The 19,345-nt window shown below is 38.9% G+C and overlaps 1 protein-coding gene across 1 annotated transcript in view; it reads right to left on the bottom strand.

The window, feature by feature from the left end:
* Window positions 1–19,345, bottom strand: part of LOC110452190 (hormonally up-regulated neu tumor-associated kinase-like) — a 96,665-nt gene that overhangs the window by 19,359 nt on the left and 57,961 nt on the right. Inside the window, exon 3 of the mRNA XM_021500560.1 lies at window positions 9,368–9,534. Within this exon, the coding sequence (XP_021356235.1) occupies window positions 9,368–9,534 (167 nt within the window). The remainder of the gene's footprint in view (window positions 1–9,367; window positions 9,535–19,345) is intronic.

Raw genomic sequence — 19,345 nt, 5'->3', positions numbered from 1 at the left:
TGTAACCCCTCCCCCCTACTTTGTGTGACCCCTCCCCCTCCCTCCTTTGTGTGACCTGTACTCTGTAATAAGTAGGTAAATTGTAATCAACTCCTCCCCTTACAAGCTTTGTTAGCAACATTCCAAACAGTCATCAGCAAAACTGGACAAAAAATTCAAGCACAATCAGAAATTACTCAACAAGAGAAGGTCTTCTGGTCAAAAAACTCTGGTCGGTATAAATGTTTGAAGAGTGGATGTGACGAGGACGCTGGTAGACAGTGTAGCAATTAAATTTCTCCACGCTATCTGGCCCAACTCATTAGGGAAACTGCTGTTCTCAGGACATTGCAGTCACTTATACACCTTGAGACATATAAAAGTGTGTTGTACAGGTATGCTGAAACTCGTTAACCTGGGCCCTCACAGTGTGAAAACTCCCTTTACTGATGAGAGTAGGAACGAATGTTACAAATACACCTAGCAACTATTCCATGGCATTCATTTCAAAACAAATATTCTGTAAATTATTGCAAAGCCGTAATTTTTTTTACAGAAGCTTCACTTAACCAAATTATCTTGGAACCGATGCTTCTGTTCGAAATACTGGTACCTAGGGATTTAGATTACGAGGGTTCAATTATATTAAAATGTCTATAGTGGAATGCATTGGTAGAGATTTCTAGATGAGACAGGGTTATAAAAGTTTACACAGAAGTGACAAAGCTCAGCGTAGCATCTCTGTACAATAATAAAGGCCCTCCTCCACACACACAGAGAACACTTCCAGCCTCCGTACCAGACAATGGTATCAAGGACTGTCTCCACTAGCACCAGAGGAAGCTCAGGTGGTGGGAGTTTATGGTGTCAAACCCCGACCAACAAGACAGGTAGGAGAAGAAATCGTGTGCAGAACTCACAGAAATAGCCTAGGCCTATCTCTCCCTATTCAGTACTGTGTGCTGATTGGTTAATTGCTGAGATATAGCTTATCCGTTACATTAAACAGAAACAAATTTTATCACTTTGTCCCTACAGACCTCAAATAAGACCCTAGCTGTGATTTACTGAATATTTTTCTCGGTGATCACATATTGTATTAAACCTAGAAAGTCACACTACAAGCAAATATTTGGTTGCATCATCTTCTTACAGGCCAGACCAATGTTTCTGTCTGTGTTACATCAGAAATCTGTATCCTCCCTCAGGCCAGACCAATGTTCCTGTCTGTGTTACATCAGAAATCTGTATCCACCCTCAGGCCAGACCAATGTTTCTGTACGTGTTACATCAGAAATCTGTATCCTCCCTCAGGCCAGACCAATGTTTCTGTCTGTGTTACATCAGAAATATGTATCCTCCCTCAGGCCAGAACAATGTTTATTTATGTCTGGTTATATCCTACCTCGGGGCTGGCTGATATTTCAGTCTATATACTACATCAGAAATCTTTGTCCTAAATTGATGTCATTTCACTATTTGTACCTGATATGCCCACACTGTCTCATACATTTTTTTATAGAAGAAAAATCCAATATCTGCTGATACTGTATACATGAAAAGCGTGCGCTATAAGTTACAGAAACATCATTTTCTCCATACCTTCGTTTTATTCGAGAAAAAAAGTATTGAAAATCAGCTATAGATTGACAAGATTCCACATAAAATAAATGTGAAGCCAAAGGCTGGAAGCATCTCACTAATTCTCCCCTATATAACTCAATCTGGGGAGCCGAGCCTAGCGAAGCCATGTGGAATTTGTATTAGCTACGGGATGCAAACCTGTATACATTTCAATGACAAACAACCTGCACACATGCTTTACTTGTAAGAAATTACCGAGAGCAGAATTTGGTATTTAGAATTCTGTAAAGAGTCCTGGGCGGGATTTTGTGGATATGATACCAGTCTATGACAAGTAAGGTGTGGTATCTATAGTGAGGAGGCCGAGTTTAACAGTGTATACAAACAAGACTAATAAGCAGTGATGATGATAGACAGACATACCATACAGGATACATGGGTATTTCATGAACGGGTACATCACAGTACATTATAGTTTCTACAGGTACGTCATGGTACATCGTGGTACAGCATGGTACATCATGGTACATCATGGAACATCATGGTACGTTATGGTACATCACGGTACATCATGGTACATCACGGTACATCATGGTACATTGTGGTACATCATGGTACATGGTGGTACATCGTGGTACATCATGGTACATTGTGGTACATCATGGTACATGGTGTTACATCATGGTACATTGTGGTACATCGTGGTACATCATGGTACATCATGGTACATCATGGTATATCGTGGTACATCATGGTACACCATGGTACATCATGGTACATCATGGTACATCATGGTCCATCATGGTACATCGTGGTACATCATGGTACATCATGGTATATCGTGGTACATCATGGTACATCATGGTACATCATGGTACATCGTGGTACATCATGGTACATCATGGTACGTCATGGTACATCGTGGTACATCATGGTACATCATGGTATATGGTGGTACATCATGGTACATCATGGTACGTCATGGTACATCGTGGTACATCATGGTACATCATGGTACATCATGGTACATCATGGTACATCGTGGTACATCATGGTACATCATGGTACGTCATGGTACATCATGGTACATCATGGTACATCATGGTACATCAGGGTACATCGTGGTACATCATGGTACATCATGGTACATCATGGTACACCATGGTACATCATGGTACATCATGGTACATCATGGAACATCAGGGTACATCGTGGTACATCATGGTACATCATGGTACGTCATGGTACATCATGGTACATCATGGAACATCATGGTACATCAGGGTACATCGTGGTACATCATGGTACATCATGGTATATGGTGGTACATCATGGTACATCATGGTACGTCATGGTACATCATGGTACATCATGGTACATCATGGTACACCATGGTACATCATGGTACATCATGGTACATCATGATACATCATGATACATCTGTCATTGTGGGAGTGTCGTGGTACATTTCGGTATCTCATTGTACACCCTAGCATGAGTAAGATTTCCTATTTCTTAACAGCTGATTGTCGATCAATTTTCCGAGTGCTATTTGAACTGACATTTTGCAACTGATATCAATTTCTAAAATCAACCACCTTACAAATGTTTTGCATTTCCAAGGGAAAAGACACAATTTGTTATCTTGTTGAAGACTATGTTGAAAGTCGAGATCAAAATATTGATGATTTCAGCGTTGAACATGTTTTCAATCTTAATATATGAAACAGGTTTATTGATAAAATTTAATAATTGTTAAATGAAATCAATTCATTTAAAATCAATAAAACAAAACAATGTTATGTATAAAAATCTGCAACTCCCAAACTTTTATACACACCCATATACCACATGGCAGATTTAGAGGAATAGAACAGAACATAAACTGACACGATGACAGTAGCAACATCTGGACAGGAAAAACATGTACGAATTGTGTCACGTTGTTTAGCGGAAACAGACATCACAAGATAACACCGTTAGTGGAAATGTTGCCTGTATCTAGTGTTGGAGCCATTAGCAGGGGATCTGGAGGAGGTCAGGTCCAAGCTCGTGTGACAACGGGACTTCTGGTGGTCTCCTTACCACTAAGTCCCTCGTGCCCCAGCTGCCATTGTAACTACCGTGTTCCTTGTTACCCTACAGAAGGTACCTGTCAGTGGTACCAGAAGTATACTGTTATCCTGTGTTATCCAGCACCTTCCCATGGCACCGGGGCAACCCTTCCTGCCCCGGTCAACATCTGTACAGACTAACATTCTTATTTCCAATAGAATATATTTTTCAGTTAGTCTCGATAGCTATACTGTATTTGTATCTTTATTTAATCAAGCAAGATTTTAGATACATCTGATACTAATCAAGATAATCAATGAATGATTTGATTGATTGATTGATTGATTGATTGATTGATGGTGCTTTACAGCCTTGTAGAGTTCAGACACCTTTGTAACATATTTTATTGTTTGATTGATTGATTGATTGATTGATTGATTGGTTGATGGTGCTTTACAGCCTTGTAGAGTTCAGACACCTTTGTGACGTATCTGATTGTTTGATTGATTGATTGATGGTGCTTTACAGCCTTGTAGAGTTCGGACACCTTTGTGACGTATCTGATTGCTTCATTGATTAGTGGTACTTGACATCGATGTACCAGTTAAAACAGAGCCTAGGACAGCAAAATCGTGAATGAATATTTTAATAGGAATTAAATTAAGTATATTTTAACCACCATTGGTTGTCCAATAAAATCCAAACTTGGTCTGTTTGATGATTCAAACAAGTAAATTGGGTAAGTTTTAGGTAATTACAAGACAGTTTGTAGCAGAACCTCGGACAAAAGATTTAAGTTGATCTTTTTTGCAGATAACCTTTAATATGAAAAATGTTCTCACAATTTTTTTACTTTTTTTTTTTAATTAAGTTAAATGAACAGTGTGGCTCATTAGTATGAGAGGATCATGATATCAAAACTGCCAGAAGTAGCTGTCCCCAGGACGGAGTCAGTGTCTTTATTTTGCTACATATGTTTATTATTTTTATAATAATAGTGAATTAATGTGGTAACTCCACACATACAAGTGTTCCCTCCCTATTGAACCTGCTCTCTATAAGCTTTAGCCCTCCACTCTATTACACCCTCCCCTATACTACAACCTCCACTCTATTACACACTCCCCTATACTACAACCTCCACTCTATTACACCCTACCCTATACTACAGCCTCCCCGATACTACCCCCTTCCCTATACTACGGCCCCCCCTATCCTACAGCCTCCCCTATACCACCCCCTCCACTATATTACCCCCTCCCCTATCCTACACCCTCCACTATATTACACCCTCCCCCATACTACACCCTCCCCCCTCCCCTATACTACAGCCTCCCCTATACTACAGCCTCCCCTATACTACACCCTCCACTATATTACACCCTCCCCTATATTACACCCTCCCCTATACTACAGCCTCCCCCCTCACCTATACTACAGCCTCCACTAGACTACAGCCTCCCCTATACTTCAGCCTCCCCTATACTACACCCTCCCCTATACTACACCCTCCCCTATATTACACCCTCCACCATCCGAGTAATTAGTGACATAGACCTGATGTTGATAGGGTCATTAACCTTTGACCTCCACACTGACAAGTTTATGATTATACATCAGTTCATGGGCTCCATCTTGTTTTATTACTCAGCACTGACTTTTCCTGTTGCTGACTTGAGAGGATGGTACTTGTAATAATTAATCAGACCTCCAAAGGTGTGCTACTTTATGCTATCCTTACCTGTATCAGGTCATTAAAGAGACCACCTGATGTGTACTTCCGAGTTCGTGCTCACCTGTACTGTAACATCACAATCTATATCTGATACTGACTTACACCTTTAACCAGAGACGTATATATTACATATTACATATACCTCTCTGCTATAACTCCTTTGATAACTAATTAATAAATGATTAATTTCATGCTAATTGCCCAAAACACCTGTAATTAATTTGTGATAAATGATTTTATTACACAGGGAAGGTGCTGATAAGGGTCTATACATGTCGTAGATTTATGACCCCATTGACATGAAAGGTATAAAAGGGGACACAGAACCCATCTTTATTGATGTTATAGAATCTGGCCTTTCTAATGAGACCAATGCACTGTCCATCCCACACTGATGACCGCAGTGAGTGACCAAGGGAAGGGCCCTTAATAGGGTCACATTTCAATGTTGGACCCCTGTGACTTCCTGTCTGATACCTACCTGCCTACCAAGGTTGCATACAGCTATGAACATCTACCTGTATCCTACCTACCCAAAGCCTGGTTAGCTTCACCTAATATTAACACAAAATCTCAATTTCACCTGTACCCTTATAATTAAGGAATGTTGCAGAAATATTCTTACCAAAAATAAGCAAATTATGCAAATCAAATCAAATCAAATTTGGAAATAAACTAGTGTTAGATTAAACGAATTTATGCATGATAGTTTTGGGGGTTGGTGAGGTATACTGGCTACTAGAACGGAGTGATGCCCTGTCCTGGTGATAGATCTGATCTATAAGTCAACAGGAGGTGTATGGCCTAACTATTGACATAATAGTGGTTATCATGGTCAGCTATCACAACTTGTCACCTGGGCAGGTATATACCTATCCTATTACGCCCCTCCGTAGACAACATCATCGCTGTAATGGAAATATTGCTTGCAAGTTCGCCGGATGTTATACCATTTCTTTACTCTCATTCCCCTGGACTAGTGCCACCGTTGAGAAATCTATAGAATGTTTTAGAAGGATTGAGCTATATTTTTGCCCGTCATTGAACTGTGGAATCTCCTCAAAACCTCCCCTAACGGCCGCGGAGGTATACATAAAATGTGTCACTATGAGTGAAATGTGTGGCGCTGTAGATTATGGGTGAAGCTACAATTCTTGTCAAGACCAAACCATCGCACCGTCATTTATAACCTATATCAAAGTATTACAAGTAAATCAGAGACACATATCCTAGAATTATCTCCCTTCCCTCCAGCTGATTTTGCCCTTTTCCTTCTGTGTATCAATGTTTTGAGAGTAATTTTTTGTCCCTACTCAGTAGCCCGCGACTTTGTCAAGACCTGACTGATGCTACTGCATCTTAGAAAATTTGTAAAATAATAGAAAGTGCCGGGACATCTTCCCTTGTCCATGTTTGTCCCCTATTTCCTTCTGTTCTTCCATTTCACCTGCTAGTTAACTCATTCACCCCTGATATTTCATGATGAACTATTCCAAGCTTTGAATCAGAAGATTTCAAATGTGCCTTCAGGGGTGAATGAGTTAATTTCTGTCCCGTGTATCTGGATCCCTTTGTAAACACCAGTGATTGGTCTACTACACCAATGACACCAGACCATTAACTCATTTTCCCCTAAAGACACATTTGAACTCATCCGATTCGAAGGTTGGAATAGTTCATTACGAAATTTCAGGGGTGAATGAGTTAACTCTATTACTTTGCTGTCATACATTGTTCTATCCATAGTTCACAGATAGAAACAATTCAAATACATCCTGTTTCTGTTGCGGCCACCGTTTTTTCTATCATCAGGATCCTGTAAGAGCTTGAATGTTATTGTGAATGGAAGCCATTACCATTAATGATTGGCATTGGATAACACCACCAGGGGGCAGCAGTAAACCTATCAGGGGCCAGCGTGTTTCCCAGGGGCTAAGTGATTAGGTCTAATTTGACCCGATTACAAAGAATAATTAAGTACAACAATTAGTCCCTAACTGTCCAGCACCAGCCCTGGAGATCTGGGACCCACCTGCTTGCTACAATCAATCTGTCCATCACAATACCTGTATACAACGGAGACATGTGGTCTGCAATCACTTGTCCATTCACAATCATAATACCTGCGTAAGACATAATGACCACAAATCATGCATTATCTCCACGCTTGATTGCCCGCGCGACTTTGTGTTTTGTTGACCCCAGCTTGGAACCAATATCAGCGAGGGAAGAGAAAGCAACCAACATCAGCCTGTCAGCCTCACAATGCATGATAAATGGTACCAGCCACAGTTAAAACATAGTGAATTAAACGTGCTTCCACATTCGCCCATATCATGACATCTCGTTAACAACCATTGTTCTCGGTTAATACTTCTACATTTATTTTTGCCATCACGAGAAGCTACTGATCCAGGTCGTGACTCCAACAAACCCGCTTCCATAGACATGTACATCTATAAATACAGGGTTTCTCTCAGTTATAATGGGAATCTGCAGTCACAGGCCTTATTAACACATAGATGTGTACAAAATAAAACAGTCTCTTTTCTTGATACTCGAAATACACATGTAAGTAATAAAAGTTTATGATAGGCATTTGGTTTGTATTAGCATATCAACATGCCTGAATGCACATGTTTTATCCACAAATATTTCCTATATATGTATTTTGACAATTATTGTCAAACACATAGCCTACAGCATGTCAGGTGGCTGCTTACCGCAGTAGGGAGGCTAATGTCAACCATGATGATTAAGACCAATTTTTAACTTTATCTTTTTACATTCAAACAACAATGTTTATGTTGTTCTTCCCCTTCACTTGATAAAATATCTGATCTGTATATTTTATTAACCATCAAACATTTACATTCCAATGTTTTAAATCCCACTTACTGAACTTTGATACAACCTGAACATTTCCTGCTGCAATCTTCGTCAATTAAAACCAGATTTTATTAGCCAAGAATTAAATCTTTAAATGTCACGAGGAAATAAATTTCATGCAAATATGTTCATCTATCTGATCACATCAGGTTCAAAGCAATATAATAAGTTTGTATGGACTTTATAAGATATATAAATAAAATCACAATATGACCTGAGTTTGTAGGACAAGCAGAAAGACTTGATGGGCTCTGTATATGGGTGTGGTGCACACCAAATGGTAATAAACTCATTTATTCTCAGATATTGATCTTAACAAATTCTTAGTCAATAAATGACAATTAAACATGTAATTTGAATTTGAATTGATAAAATAAGATTGTAAAATATGATGCACATTAACTCATTCATCCCTGAAATTTCGTAATGAACTATTCCGACCTTTGAATTGGAAGAGTTCAATTGTGTCTTCGGGGGTGAATGAGTTAATATATTTCAGGTTTTCTAGAATTAATTATGAACACTCCATCATTCAAGGGAAGTAATTATGCTTTTTGAATTGCTTAATTTGAAAGTCCATAGAGGTCCACATAATAATATAATATACAACATTTGATATAGTGCCCTATCTAGCTAACCTAAGCCACTCTAAAGCGCTTTACAGTACATAGATATACAATTCATACAAATAGCATATACATTAATCAATACAATTTTGAGGAATTCGCCGGAGCTGCCTTATCAGGCACTAACTACTAGTCCTATGCCGCCTGGCTAATATCTCCATATGTGTGTATGCCTGTGTGTGTGCTGGAGTTGTATTGTGTTCTGTTTGTAGCGGGGCCGTGCTTCCAACGGTATCATTTATAGTGCCACCTCACTTGAATGCAACAGCACAGATACCGCAACATTCACCCCAGACCATTTTATACTCCACCTGGGTTGTTGGAGTTGTGTTGGCAGGAGAAAAACACTTTCTCTGAATATTCCTTGCGTATGACAACTTCGGGGATCGAACCCCGGCCGCCTGCGTGGAAGGCCGGAGTGTTAACCACTCGACCAATCTGCCCATGCGTCACATACCTGTAACAAAGATGAGAGGAGAAATATAACATGCTGACTTACCTGTGAGCCACGCCTTTCTCATGTAAGTAATGGACAGCAGACACTAACTGACGAAGATACGGACGAGCACGTTCCTCCGGAAGAAGAAAATCCTTAAACGTTTTGATATAAGCTAGTAAATTCCCCCCGGAAGCACACTCTAACACAATGCAGTACAGCGTGGTAGCCTGCAACAAACAAGAAGAGAAAAACTTACAATCAAATTATTAATAAAAGTTGAAAAAAGTTTTATGTCAATTACAAAAATATAATGGCTGCATAGCAGGCCAAACGATACGTGTAGACAAACAAGTAAAAATCACAAACCGTTCTGGAGGTGTTTTGCATCCTTTACTTTTCATTATTACGAACATGTGACCTGGGCCAAACTTGTCCTTCAGAATTTGTTCAAATTGATACCAATTTCATAAAAACAAAACCCAGTCACTATTGTATGTTTTTAAATATTTGGAAATTTTCCAAAGCAGATTTTAGATTGAACATTACTAGCTCACAAATCATTCAACCAATAAACCGTTCTTAAACTGCTAAACTGAAATAGGATCAGCATTATATATAGGGACATAATATGCATATTTAAACAAGATTTAGACTATTTTGTTTGATTGACAAGATTAAATAATATCTTAATGGTTAAATCTCGATTGAATATCTGAAGAGAAAAGTAAAATGTAAATTTTATAATTGTAAAACACTGCGGTATGAAATGATAATTTCATTACTTTTAAATTTAACAATACATTCAGCTGTCCAAGTTGCTCAGCTACATACAAAAAGATCAATCCTGTTTTATCTTTTTCCTAATATTATCATTTCTTATCTATGATATTAAGCATAACAGAAATTGGGCTCATTCCTGTAAAATACAAAGTGAAAGTTAACATATTAAGCATTGTGTATATATTAAACATAAAAATACTGTTTTTCAGCACAGGAAGCACACTTAACCTCTATAACACTCTATACCTGTGGATTTGCATATTACAAAATTTTATTTAAATGAGATGAAAAAGAAGAAGACCAGGATGAAGTATCACAATTCTGTTTGTTTGTGCCTTGAACTTTTAGGTGGTGGTGTATATATATATAGTGACCTTCACATTAATTTGAGGGTTAAACAGGGAGTGAGAATGGTTTCATGTGGAAGAAGAAACAGTGCTAAAAAGCTATTAATTCTAAGATTTCATCTGCTTCCGGCCCATAAATTCAGCTGTAAAAAACTTCCTTCTGTATAATGATGATTATAAAAGGGACAGGATTAAGTTAGAAATTTGTCACTTAAACACATCAAATGAGGTGTGTCGGTGGGGGGTGCCCACTATTTAATTACCATACTGTAAGTAAAGCTAGGTGGTATTTTCACAATAGACTTAACACTGTAGCAGGTTGGAGACAGGGCTATCCACTTACTCCCCTCCATTTGATCTGCCATTAGATAGCCCTGTGTTCCTCTACACCATTTTCCCCTTCAGAGATTAGCTTGATAACTCCTGGCTATAAAGGATGTATGGGGGGTCTACATCATTACTTTTCTCTAAATTAACAGCTCCCTCAGGGACTTGGTATTCAAGGGATAAGAGGGAGTCAGTAAATGAACAGTGACCCCTAGGGGTTCCAACTTCTCTGATACACTTTTTTCTGTTGGTGTGAAATTGGTGAAGAATTTTGCCTAGAAGTTCTAGGTAGGTGTAATATTCCCTGAGAGTAGGATTAGATCTGGGCACAAAGGCATTACAGCTCAACAGTTTACTAACACTCCTCCCGAGGGAAGAGGCTAGAACACAGAATCCCCTCCTACTGGAGTCCCAGGGGAGAAGACTGTATACAGCCCTGTAATGTTATTATATAAACAGACTTTGATCAGTGATAACCGTGTGGAGTATTATACAGCCACTGTGTTGTTGTCAAATACATGTTGTTTATGTAAACTGATTTCCTCCTAATGCCTCACTGTGATCATCTCACACCAATCATCTCATCTCCAGATCAACAGTCTCACAATAACATAGCCAACATAACAACACTGAGATAACACGGGCCCCTACATACCACTGGACACTGTCCCCTGGTAAAGGGGTCTTATCTTGTTCAGAAATGTAATAAAGTCAATTAAAAAGCTTGAAATAAAAGGATTAACAAGAAATATACAACCTTTATACCTATCACCCCCTCCTACTGAGGTAAATCAACCACACAAAGATTTACAGATAACTCAATATTGTGTCCAGTTTCAGTTTTTAAGATTTTTTTATCAATATGGGGGGGAACATCTTTCCCGTGTATACCTGGTTTTAACTTCCAGAATGTCAAAAATTCAAAAAGTAAAAGTATATCAAGTACAAGTACCACTATATGCAGCTGAGTACAAGAGGGAAAGATCATTATTTGTATCAAATCAGCACATCAGCTTAGTTGTTTTAAGTTAAGTCGAGTGAAAGAGATAATTGTATAAGTGTAAGAGGAGACATAATTATTTGTCCGAGAAGTAGTTTAGATGTCCAGAGAAGTAATGGATAACCCGTACAGACAATAATTGTTAGGAAACAGGCGACTCTTCACCAATATTCCAGTGTTGCTGGTGTCCTGATTTTGTCGAGCGGATCAGATAATGGATAAGCACTGGCCACATTAACTAAATCAGCCAAAATGATTGGAATATTTTGAGATCCTGTGTTGTCAGTGCATCATTAACGTGACATTGATCGGTCCTGACCCATGCTGGAATGTTTGTTGAGGATGCGATCTGATCGTGTATGGATTCCTTTTTTTCCGCAACATCAAAGACCAACATGCCATGACACATGCACCTCCGAGTCTGTGGCATGTTTTCTTTACACCAAGTAGAATGTAACAATAATTGTCGGAAAGGATGCACCATTTTTTTATCTAAATATTTCACTACATGTGTATCAGGCAGTTCAGACTAAGTTTTAGTTGTCGGACTATTTCCTGTACATTATAGGAGGCATTTTGTGAACATTCATATTTTCAGTTATTTTCTCAGAAACAGGACGAAAAGGATTTTGTAGATCAAAGGTAAAACAGTCTATTTGGATTCCTAAGAATCAGACAAAATGACCTTGAAGTAAGGCCATCACTTGATTGTATAATAAGGCAAAATCCTACACAGGCACTGGTAGAGGTGAACGGTCGGTTGATTTTCGACATCTTGATGAACCTACATGTATATCATTAATGCCATTTTTTTTCAAGAGTGCAGCACTATCTGTGGGTCATCAATGGTGTGGAGAGGTATCCCAGTCGTTCGCCCCCAGTAAAGGAGCAGTCCTAAGGAGGGTATCACCATCTCTGCTTGTGTCAAGTTGTTAATCAGAGTTTATCATTAATTTGTGAGAGGATGTCCCACCCTGATGCTCAAGTCTTACTACTTCCTAGGCAGACACAACCCCCTGGGTACTTACACAAACCCCTGGATACTAGAAAATGACACCAGCCCCTGGGTGTTATACATACTTACACTAGGCACTTAGGACTAGATGCTTTCGCTCACCCCTGGGTTCTAGATACTTTAACTAGTCACTCAGTCAAGGTAGCAGGTACGTAATCTAGGCCCTTGGTACTAGATACTTATAATTTGGTTTAATTCCCTGAAATCAAACTAAAGGGGAAGGATTTTAAACATTTACCTTAAGTTTCTCTATTGTGCCCTGCCCCTCTGCCCTTCAGCAGGTGAGCGAAAAATTGTTTCCCTTTTCAGGATTATGTGTCTATAACGATATGCGTATCTAATTTAGTATGATAATGATATCCCAGGCACAGGACCGTTAGTAATTACACCACATCCTGATTAACTCATTGGTGTAATCAAAGGGAGAAGTTCAGCCAGTTATCAGGAATGTTAATTGAATTTGACAGTCATATTTATAACAACACATTAACATGTTTGAAGGGTCATAGGGTAAACTGATACAGCAGCTGAGGGAGGTCAAAGGTCACCACACAGACAGCAACTGATTAAAGTTCACGTGCCAAACAAAGTAAAGGTTGCCCTTTGTAATTGGTAGCCAATAAACACTAACCAGTGGCGGATCCAGAGACCTATCTGGGGGGGTTTCCAAATTTCCTGGGGGGGTTTCCATGTTGGAAAAAATTGAGGAAAATGGTGAAAATACATGATTTTTAAAGAAAATTCTCAGGGTGGGGGGGTTTCCTGAAGCCCAAAAAACCCCTCTGGATCCGCCACTGCTAACTTCATTAAAAGTCCACTCAGCTCATTGATAATTTCCATAACTTACATGCTAGGGAGCTACATTTCACTATTCCAAAGATAACTGTACAAAGTGACATGTACCATGTAGGTATATCTGCACTTACAAGTTCATCATGTTTAGGTCAATTTAACTCCTTTTTTTTTTGCACTGGGGAAAAATCAATTTAGTAAGAAAAGCATTAAATTGATATACATAAATGTAATCTGCTGATTAAGCAGTTCATGAAGCAGGCAGATTGCAAGCCACATCTGTCCACCTCAGGAAGCTGTGTGATCATGTGTATGCTCTATAACTGTCTCTGTGAAGCGATCAACAGGTAACAGACGAACATCCCACAGGTAATAACCCCACGGAGAAATTGGACCTTCCCTAATCAAGTACTCATATGTAAATTACCAAAATTAAAAGTTAATTTAAGGGGTAATTCAATTATTAACCCAACAATGAAGTTATCTACAACGCTCTGACCCTGGCTCCAAACCTCTCCTAAATAAGGGGCTGAACAATAGGGGGCTGACCCCTACCCGACACGCCCCAGACACCTCGTGGATTGTGGGTCCTAACTTACCCTACAAAACACTGTCAGGATGTAATATTTCAAAAAATAGAAATAAGTAGGGGTCGGGTTGACAACATAACTGCTTATTACTGTTGTTTGGAGGGGGTTGTATAGTAAGGCCAATGCGATTACATCTCCCGGCTTTATAGAAATAGATAAAAAGAGCTGTTTTAATACACTGTTAGTTCGACTAGACAAATACACAGGTGAGTCTGATGATATAGCGATAACTTGCTGTAAGGTAAAGGAAACCAATACACAGCCAGTGACAGGCCATCCAGATACACTAATACGTATGTCCTGAAATTACCTATATCAAATTGTCATTAAGCCATGCAAGGTAGGCCCAGGTGTCAAACAGGAAATGTCCATCTGTCTGGCCCCTGAAAGCTTGAACATCCTCAATCAGGCGTGTTCAAATCATTTAACTGTGTCGCCGGTTTCTCAAAACATCTAGTACTCATCGATTAAATTGTCCATTTTTTAATTCTGTTTTTGCCCTTTTAAAAACATTTTTTTATAATAGATTTATACTTAATTGACGGCTCAGGTAAATGTTACTTACCTGTGAAGGTTTATACCTACTGTCACCTGGCTGAGATAAGTCTCGAGGCATGGGGCGAGATTCATTATCAGGAAGTACGAATCATCGCATCTCAATTGTCCTTCACAAAACGATAAAGTTCAAAGCCAATCCGTTAATCCCACCGGTTCCTTCCCTATTACTAGTTCAAAGTGAAATTTGAATATCGTACTTTACCCCCTCTCCGGGGCTTACAACACTCCCAACCACAAGAGTTCCCTAATACAACCTGGTACGACATACATACATACTGTACTGTAATTATATGTCTTTACTTCCGCTTACACTAAATTAAACTTTATCTTTTATTAAATATATTAAGAGGATTACATGCATTTTCTCTTCATTAACTTCAAAAGTAGGTAATTTCAAGTTTAAAAGAGCAGTAAATTACCGGGACTTCTACAAGCTGGCGTAGTATAGAGTATTGGTAATTGGGTTCAAGTGGACTTGTATGTGGGATCCCAGGACAGACAGCCCCCGCGGGTCAGGTATACTGTACTGATTTCCGGGGGAACATCCGAGTTATCAAATCCAACTTCAGATCCGTCAAATGAAAGGTCTCTATGAGGGTCTATACTCACACAAGGGTCAAAAAGGTCTGACCTTGACCTTGTTTAACAGAGTGATACAGGATTTACAAGTATCAGCTATTGGTTAAATGCTATTGTCATTTAGTGTCTCAGTGTCAACTGTCGTTATAACAATTTAAACCAGCATCGATGATTAATTTAGAATAAAACTTCTAAAAAACACACAACCGTGTGCTGCCTACCCTATGGAGACAGATACCAATCACTGTACTAAAAGTGATACAGGTGTAAAGAAGTGCATTGATTAGGTTGCCTTACAAGCATCAGCTGTAGGAATTTCCCTTAAGCTCAGCAGTAGAGCATCAGGCTTGAGAGCCAATGGTCGCGGGTTCGAGGCCCAGCGACGGCACTATCTTTATCACTTTTCCTTGTCCTATTACACTGGTAACAATAGTGCTCACCTGTATTTTTTACAGGTATACCCCTGGTTCAGGTAACACACTGAGACATGTCTAAGAGTTCATGCAGATTTAATGAGCAGAACTTACTAAATCTTGACTGAGTTAATTATCCTAAGAGAGAAATAAATAGTAGGGAATTGTCCAGGTTGCTGTTCCATCAACAGGTGCATCTATGTAACCCACGGGGACAGGTACACTTCAATGACAACATGCACACATCCTTTTATTTAAATAACAGTTTCAAATGTTAAGTGAAAAGGAAAAAGATACTTAAAATCAATTTATATACCACAGCTCCCCTTGTTCAAGTATTCAATACCAAGATCCAGACAAGGGCTGGAGGCAAGTTTAAATTGAAATTTAAACCAAATTCAATCTAATTAGACTTTGGTAGATTTGTATGTACCTGTAGGGCGAGGATGACGTACTGTGCACATAGATCACCCAGGGCGAACCCGGTGATTACCTAAGATTACCTGTGATGTGGAGCGAGGTGGGAGTGGGCAGGGACGGGGCCCCCTGTGGTTGCCTGTCACTATTTCCGTTGCACGGGACCGCCATTTGTACCCTACAGACACACTGATCCCAAGGTCAGGCCCCAAGGTCAGACACCCGACACACAGCCCCATTGAGAGGCTGAGACTTTGGGGTGGGCAGACACCATTCAATGGTGTAATGTAACACATTTAACATCCTGACAGAAGGATGTGGAACACGCAGAATGCATGTAAGTAACAGGGCTATATAAAGTGTCGGCATGACCTCCAACATTAGCACATTGAATGCTGGTACAACCTCCGACCCCAGGCATTGATTCCGTACCCCTATTGCGAGACTCCTACGGTTTTGTGTCTTTATGTGTTGACAATGAAGTAAACGGCAGAGAAACCAGAGAGGAGCTACAATAATAACCTGGCTCATCTGATTACCAGACTTTTCGTATGAAGCAATGCTATAGGGCCTTCCTCCCTGTAGATTAAACTCTGCCGGTGTATTACAGTGCTTCCATCTCATATTGATGACTTTTTTTAAGGTCTGCCATGTAAGATTTCAATATATTACAGCCAGTCATTTGAGGAGATGGCTTTTTTTCAATCTTACAAAAAAATAATAATAGTTATTACACAAGCTGTGTGTCTGGCTGATAGTATAATACAATGGTAACCTGATCAGCATATTTGTCGGAGACAATGTCATTCGGCCCTTTACACCACGAGTTTGTCACTGCAGACAAAATAAAAATGATAGTAGATCTAATTCCATCAAAACAATGTATTAGCTCATTTACCCCTGAGGACACATTTGAACTCTTCCAATTCAAGGGATGGAATAGTTCATATTAAAATTTCAGGGGTGAATGAGTTAATATGTAGCATCTGATCAGCTCCGTCTATACAGGTAGACGAGGCTCGGTGTAATAACAGGGTTTTTGTAAATCCGTAACATTCATTTGACTTGAAAGGATCTTTCGTATAGGGCACTTTAATCAGAAATGATTGACATCTCAAAGTCACGATAGAACAACTGCACAAATACATGTTGAATTTAGTGTACAGTAAGATGTAGAAAAAACACCTATATATCTCTCAAAGTAGTCATAGTGATTCCTTACAATCATGATCAAGTGATTAGTCAAACAACGGACTTCCACAAACAACTAGACACACTGGTCTTGTGTTATGTTTAGCGTGGATTTCCAAATACATGTGCTAGACACTCTTTTCATTAGTAATGTTAGGTAAATGTACTTTGTGGATTTCTTATTTTAGCTCATTTCAAGCTATTTCTCGATTGCTAATTCAAGTACAGCACTAACAACAGAGAGAAGAGAGATGTGCGCTTTCTGAAGGAACATTATTTGCTCATTTGAAATCTTGATGCACTGTACCCTTGACTACCAAAATAAGAGTGAGCCAATCTTACCGCAAACTTTCATATTTCAGTGGTGATATATTTTTCAATAGTACTCAATTGTATATGTTAATTGTAGGTGAGAATTTCATCAATGCCATAAACTGCTATTAGTTTTGATAATGCACTAAAAAATTAAGTGCACTCAATTATGTATTTTTGCAGCACAGAGAAATATGAAAGAGCTAATGTAGAAATTTTAAAGTTTTCTTAATGACTGAACAATTATGTTTTTTTACATTTTTAAAAATCTCAATTTATAGTGGCGGAAAATGTTTGATATAATAAATGGGGATATATGATCCGTTACAGGTGTTTCATCCGAAAACAATGGATGTCACAGACACGCTCCTGCCGTAAATACTACAGTTATTAAATTAAAGTTAAAAAGTTGACATCACCATCTGTCATCTTACCAAACACTTACAAACAATTTCAGTTTTGTTAATGTGGAAACATCTTGTGATCCAGCTGGCAATGACTGAGCCGTTTAAGCCCTATATATGTGGAGTAAGGTTTGGGTACACCTACTTTGGTCGTGTGGGGTGCTGGGTAATTTGAATCTCCCTAGATTGTACCTATTGGTTGATATTTATTGGGATACCATCTGTTGTAGCCCATATAATCATATTTTGCCTGAACACCCAGACACAATCTCAATATTCAATCCGATCCTCATGTTTGCATTAAATCTAAACTTCTTTTGACCAATACATAACAGGAATGACAATGACAAATACTTTTATATTTTTTTCTCTTTTTAAAATGAACCCAATGTACTTTCATTTACCGTGTAACAGATGTCTCCTTTTAATTGTCAAATTCAGTTTTTGCAATCCATATTTATTTCGATGCCCCTGTAAATTTAAAAGTCCACCCCAGGTAACAGATGGCCGAGATCCTGACTGGCTCCTTAACGACCCCCAGGGTATCAACAGATAACAGACTGTGTACCTATCTACTAAACCTCTTCTTTCTCCCCTCTCCCTTCTTGTCTTCCATTCCCCTTTCCATTCGTTTTCTTTTCTTCCCTAGATCACACACACACACTTAAAGATTATAAACTTATACAACATCTGAAATAAAAGTATAAAAGCTTCTGAAATAAGTTCTATAAATCGCCTTGCTGTTGCTGATTGTAAGTATGACTAAATCCCTGGACTGTAAGCAGAACATCATACATTTTTTGTGTAAATTAAATCAAAAGAATCATGCGACATAACTATATTTCAGTGTATAAGAATAAAATCAGGATTTACTCAACTCAGCAATATAATCAGTTTTGATTTAACTTTACTCAACTTAAGTAGAATCATGATTTACTCAGCTCAAGTTGAACCAGGATTTACTCAGCTCAAGTTGAATCAGGATTTACTCAGCTCAGGTAGAATCAGGATTTACTCAGCTCAAGTTGAATCAGGATTTACTCAGCTCAAGTCAGAATTGTTTTTTATTTGACTCAGATTAATCAGGTCTTACTTGAGCCAGGTAGAATTCTGCGTTACTTGTACCGGGTAGCAACTCAGTGAGATCACATATTCAGCCTACCTATCAATTCAATATTTTACAGTCTGATAAATGAAATCTCTTTCCGTTCAGTGGGTTCTGGATGAGACATTAAAGTAGTGTTTACCGATCAGGGACAGGTAATGGGAATAGACCATCACACGGCGTGGCAGACAGCTCCTAACTACCCAAC

The sequence above is a fragment of the Mizuhopecten yessoensis genome, unplaced genomic scaffold, assembly GCF_002113885.1.
Source record: "Mizuhopecten yessoensis strain PY_sf001 unplaced genomic scaffold, ASM211388v2 scaffold6459, whole genome shotgun sequence".
Lineage (NCBI taxonomy): Eukaryota > Metazoa > Mollusca > Bivalvia > Pectinida > Pectinidae > Mizuhopecten > Mizuhopecten yessoensis.
This window is presented reverse-complemented; position numbering and strand designations above follow the sequence as displayed.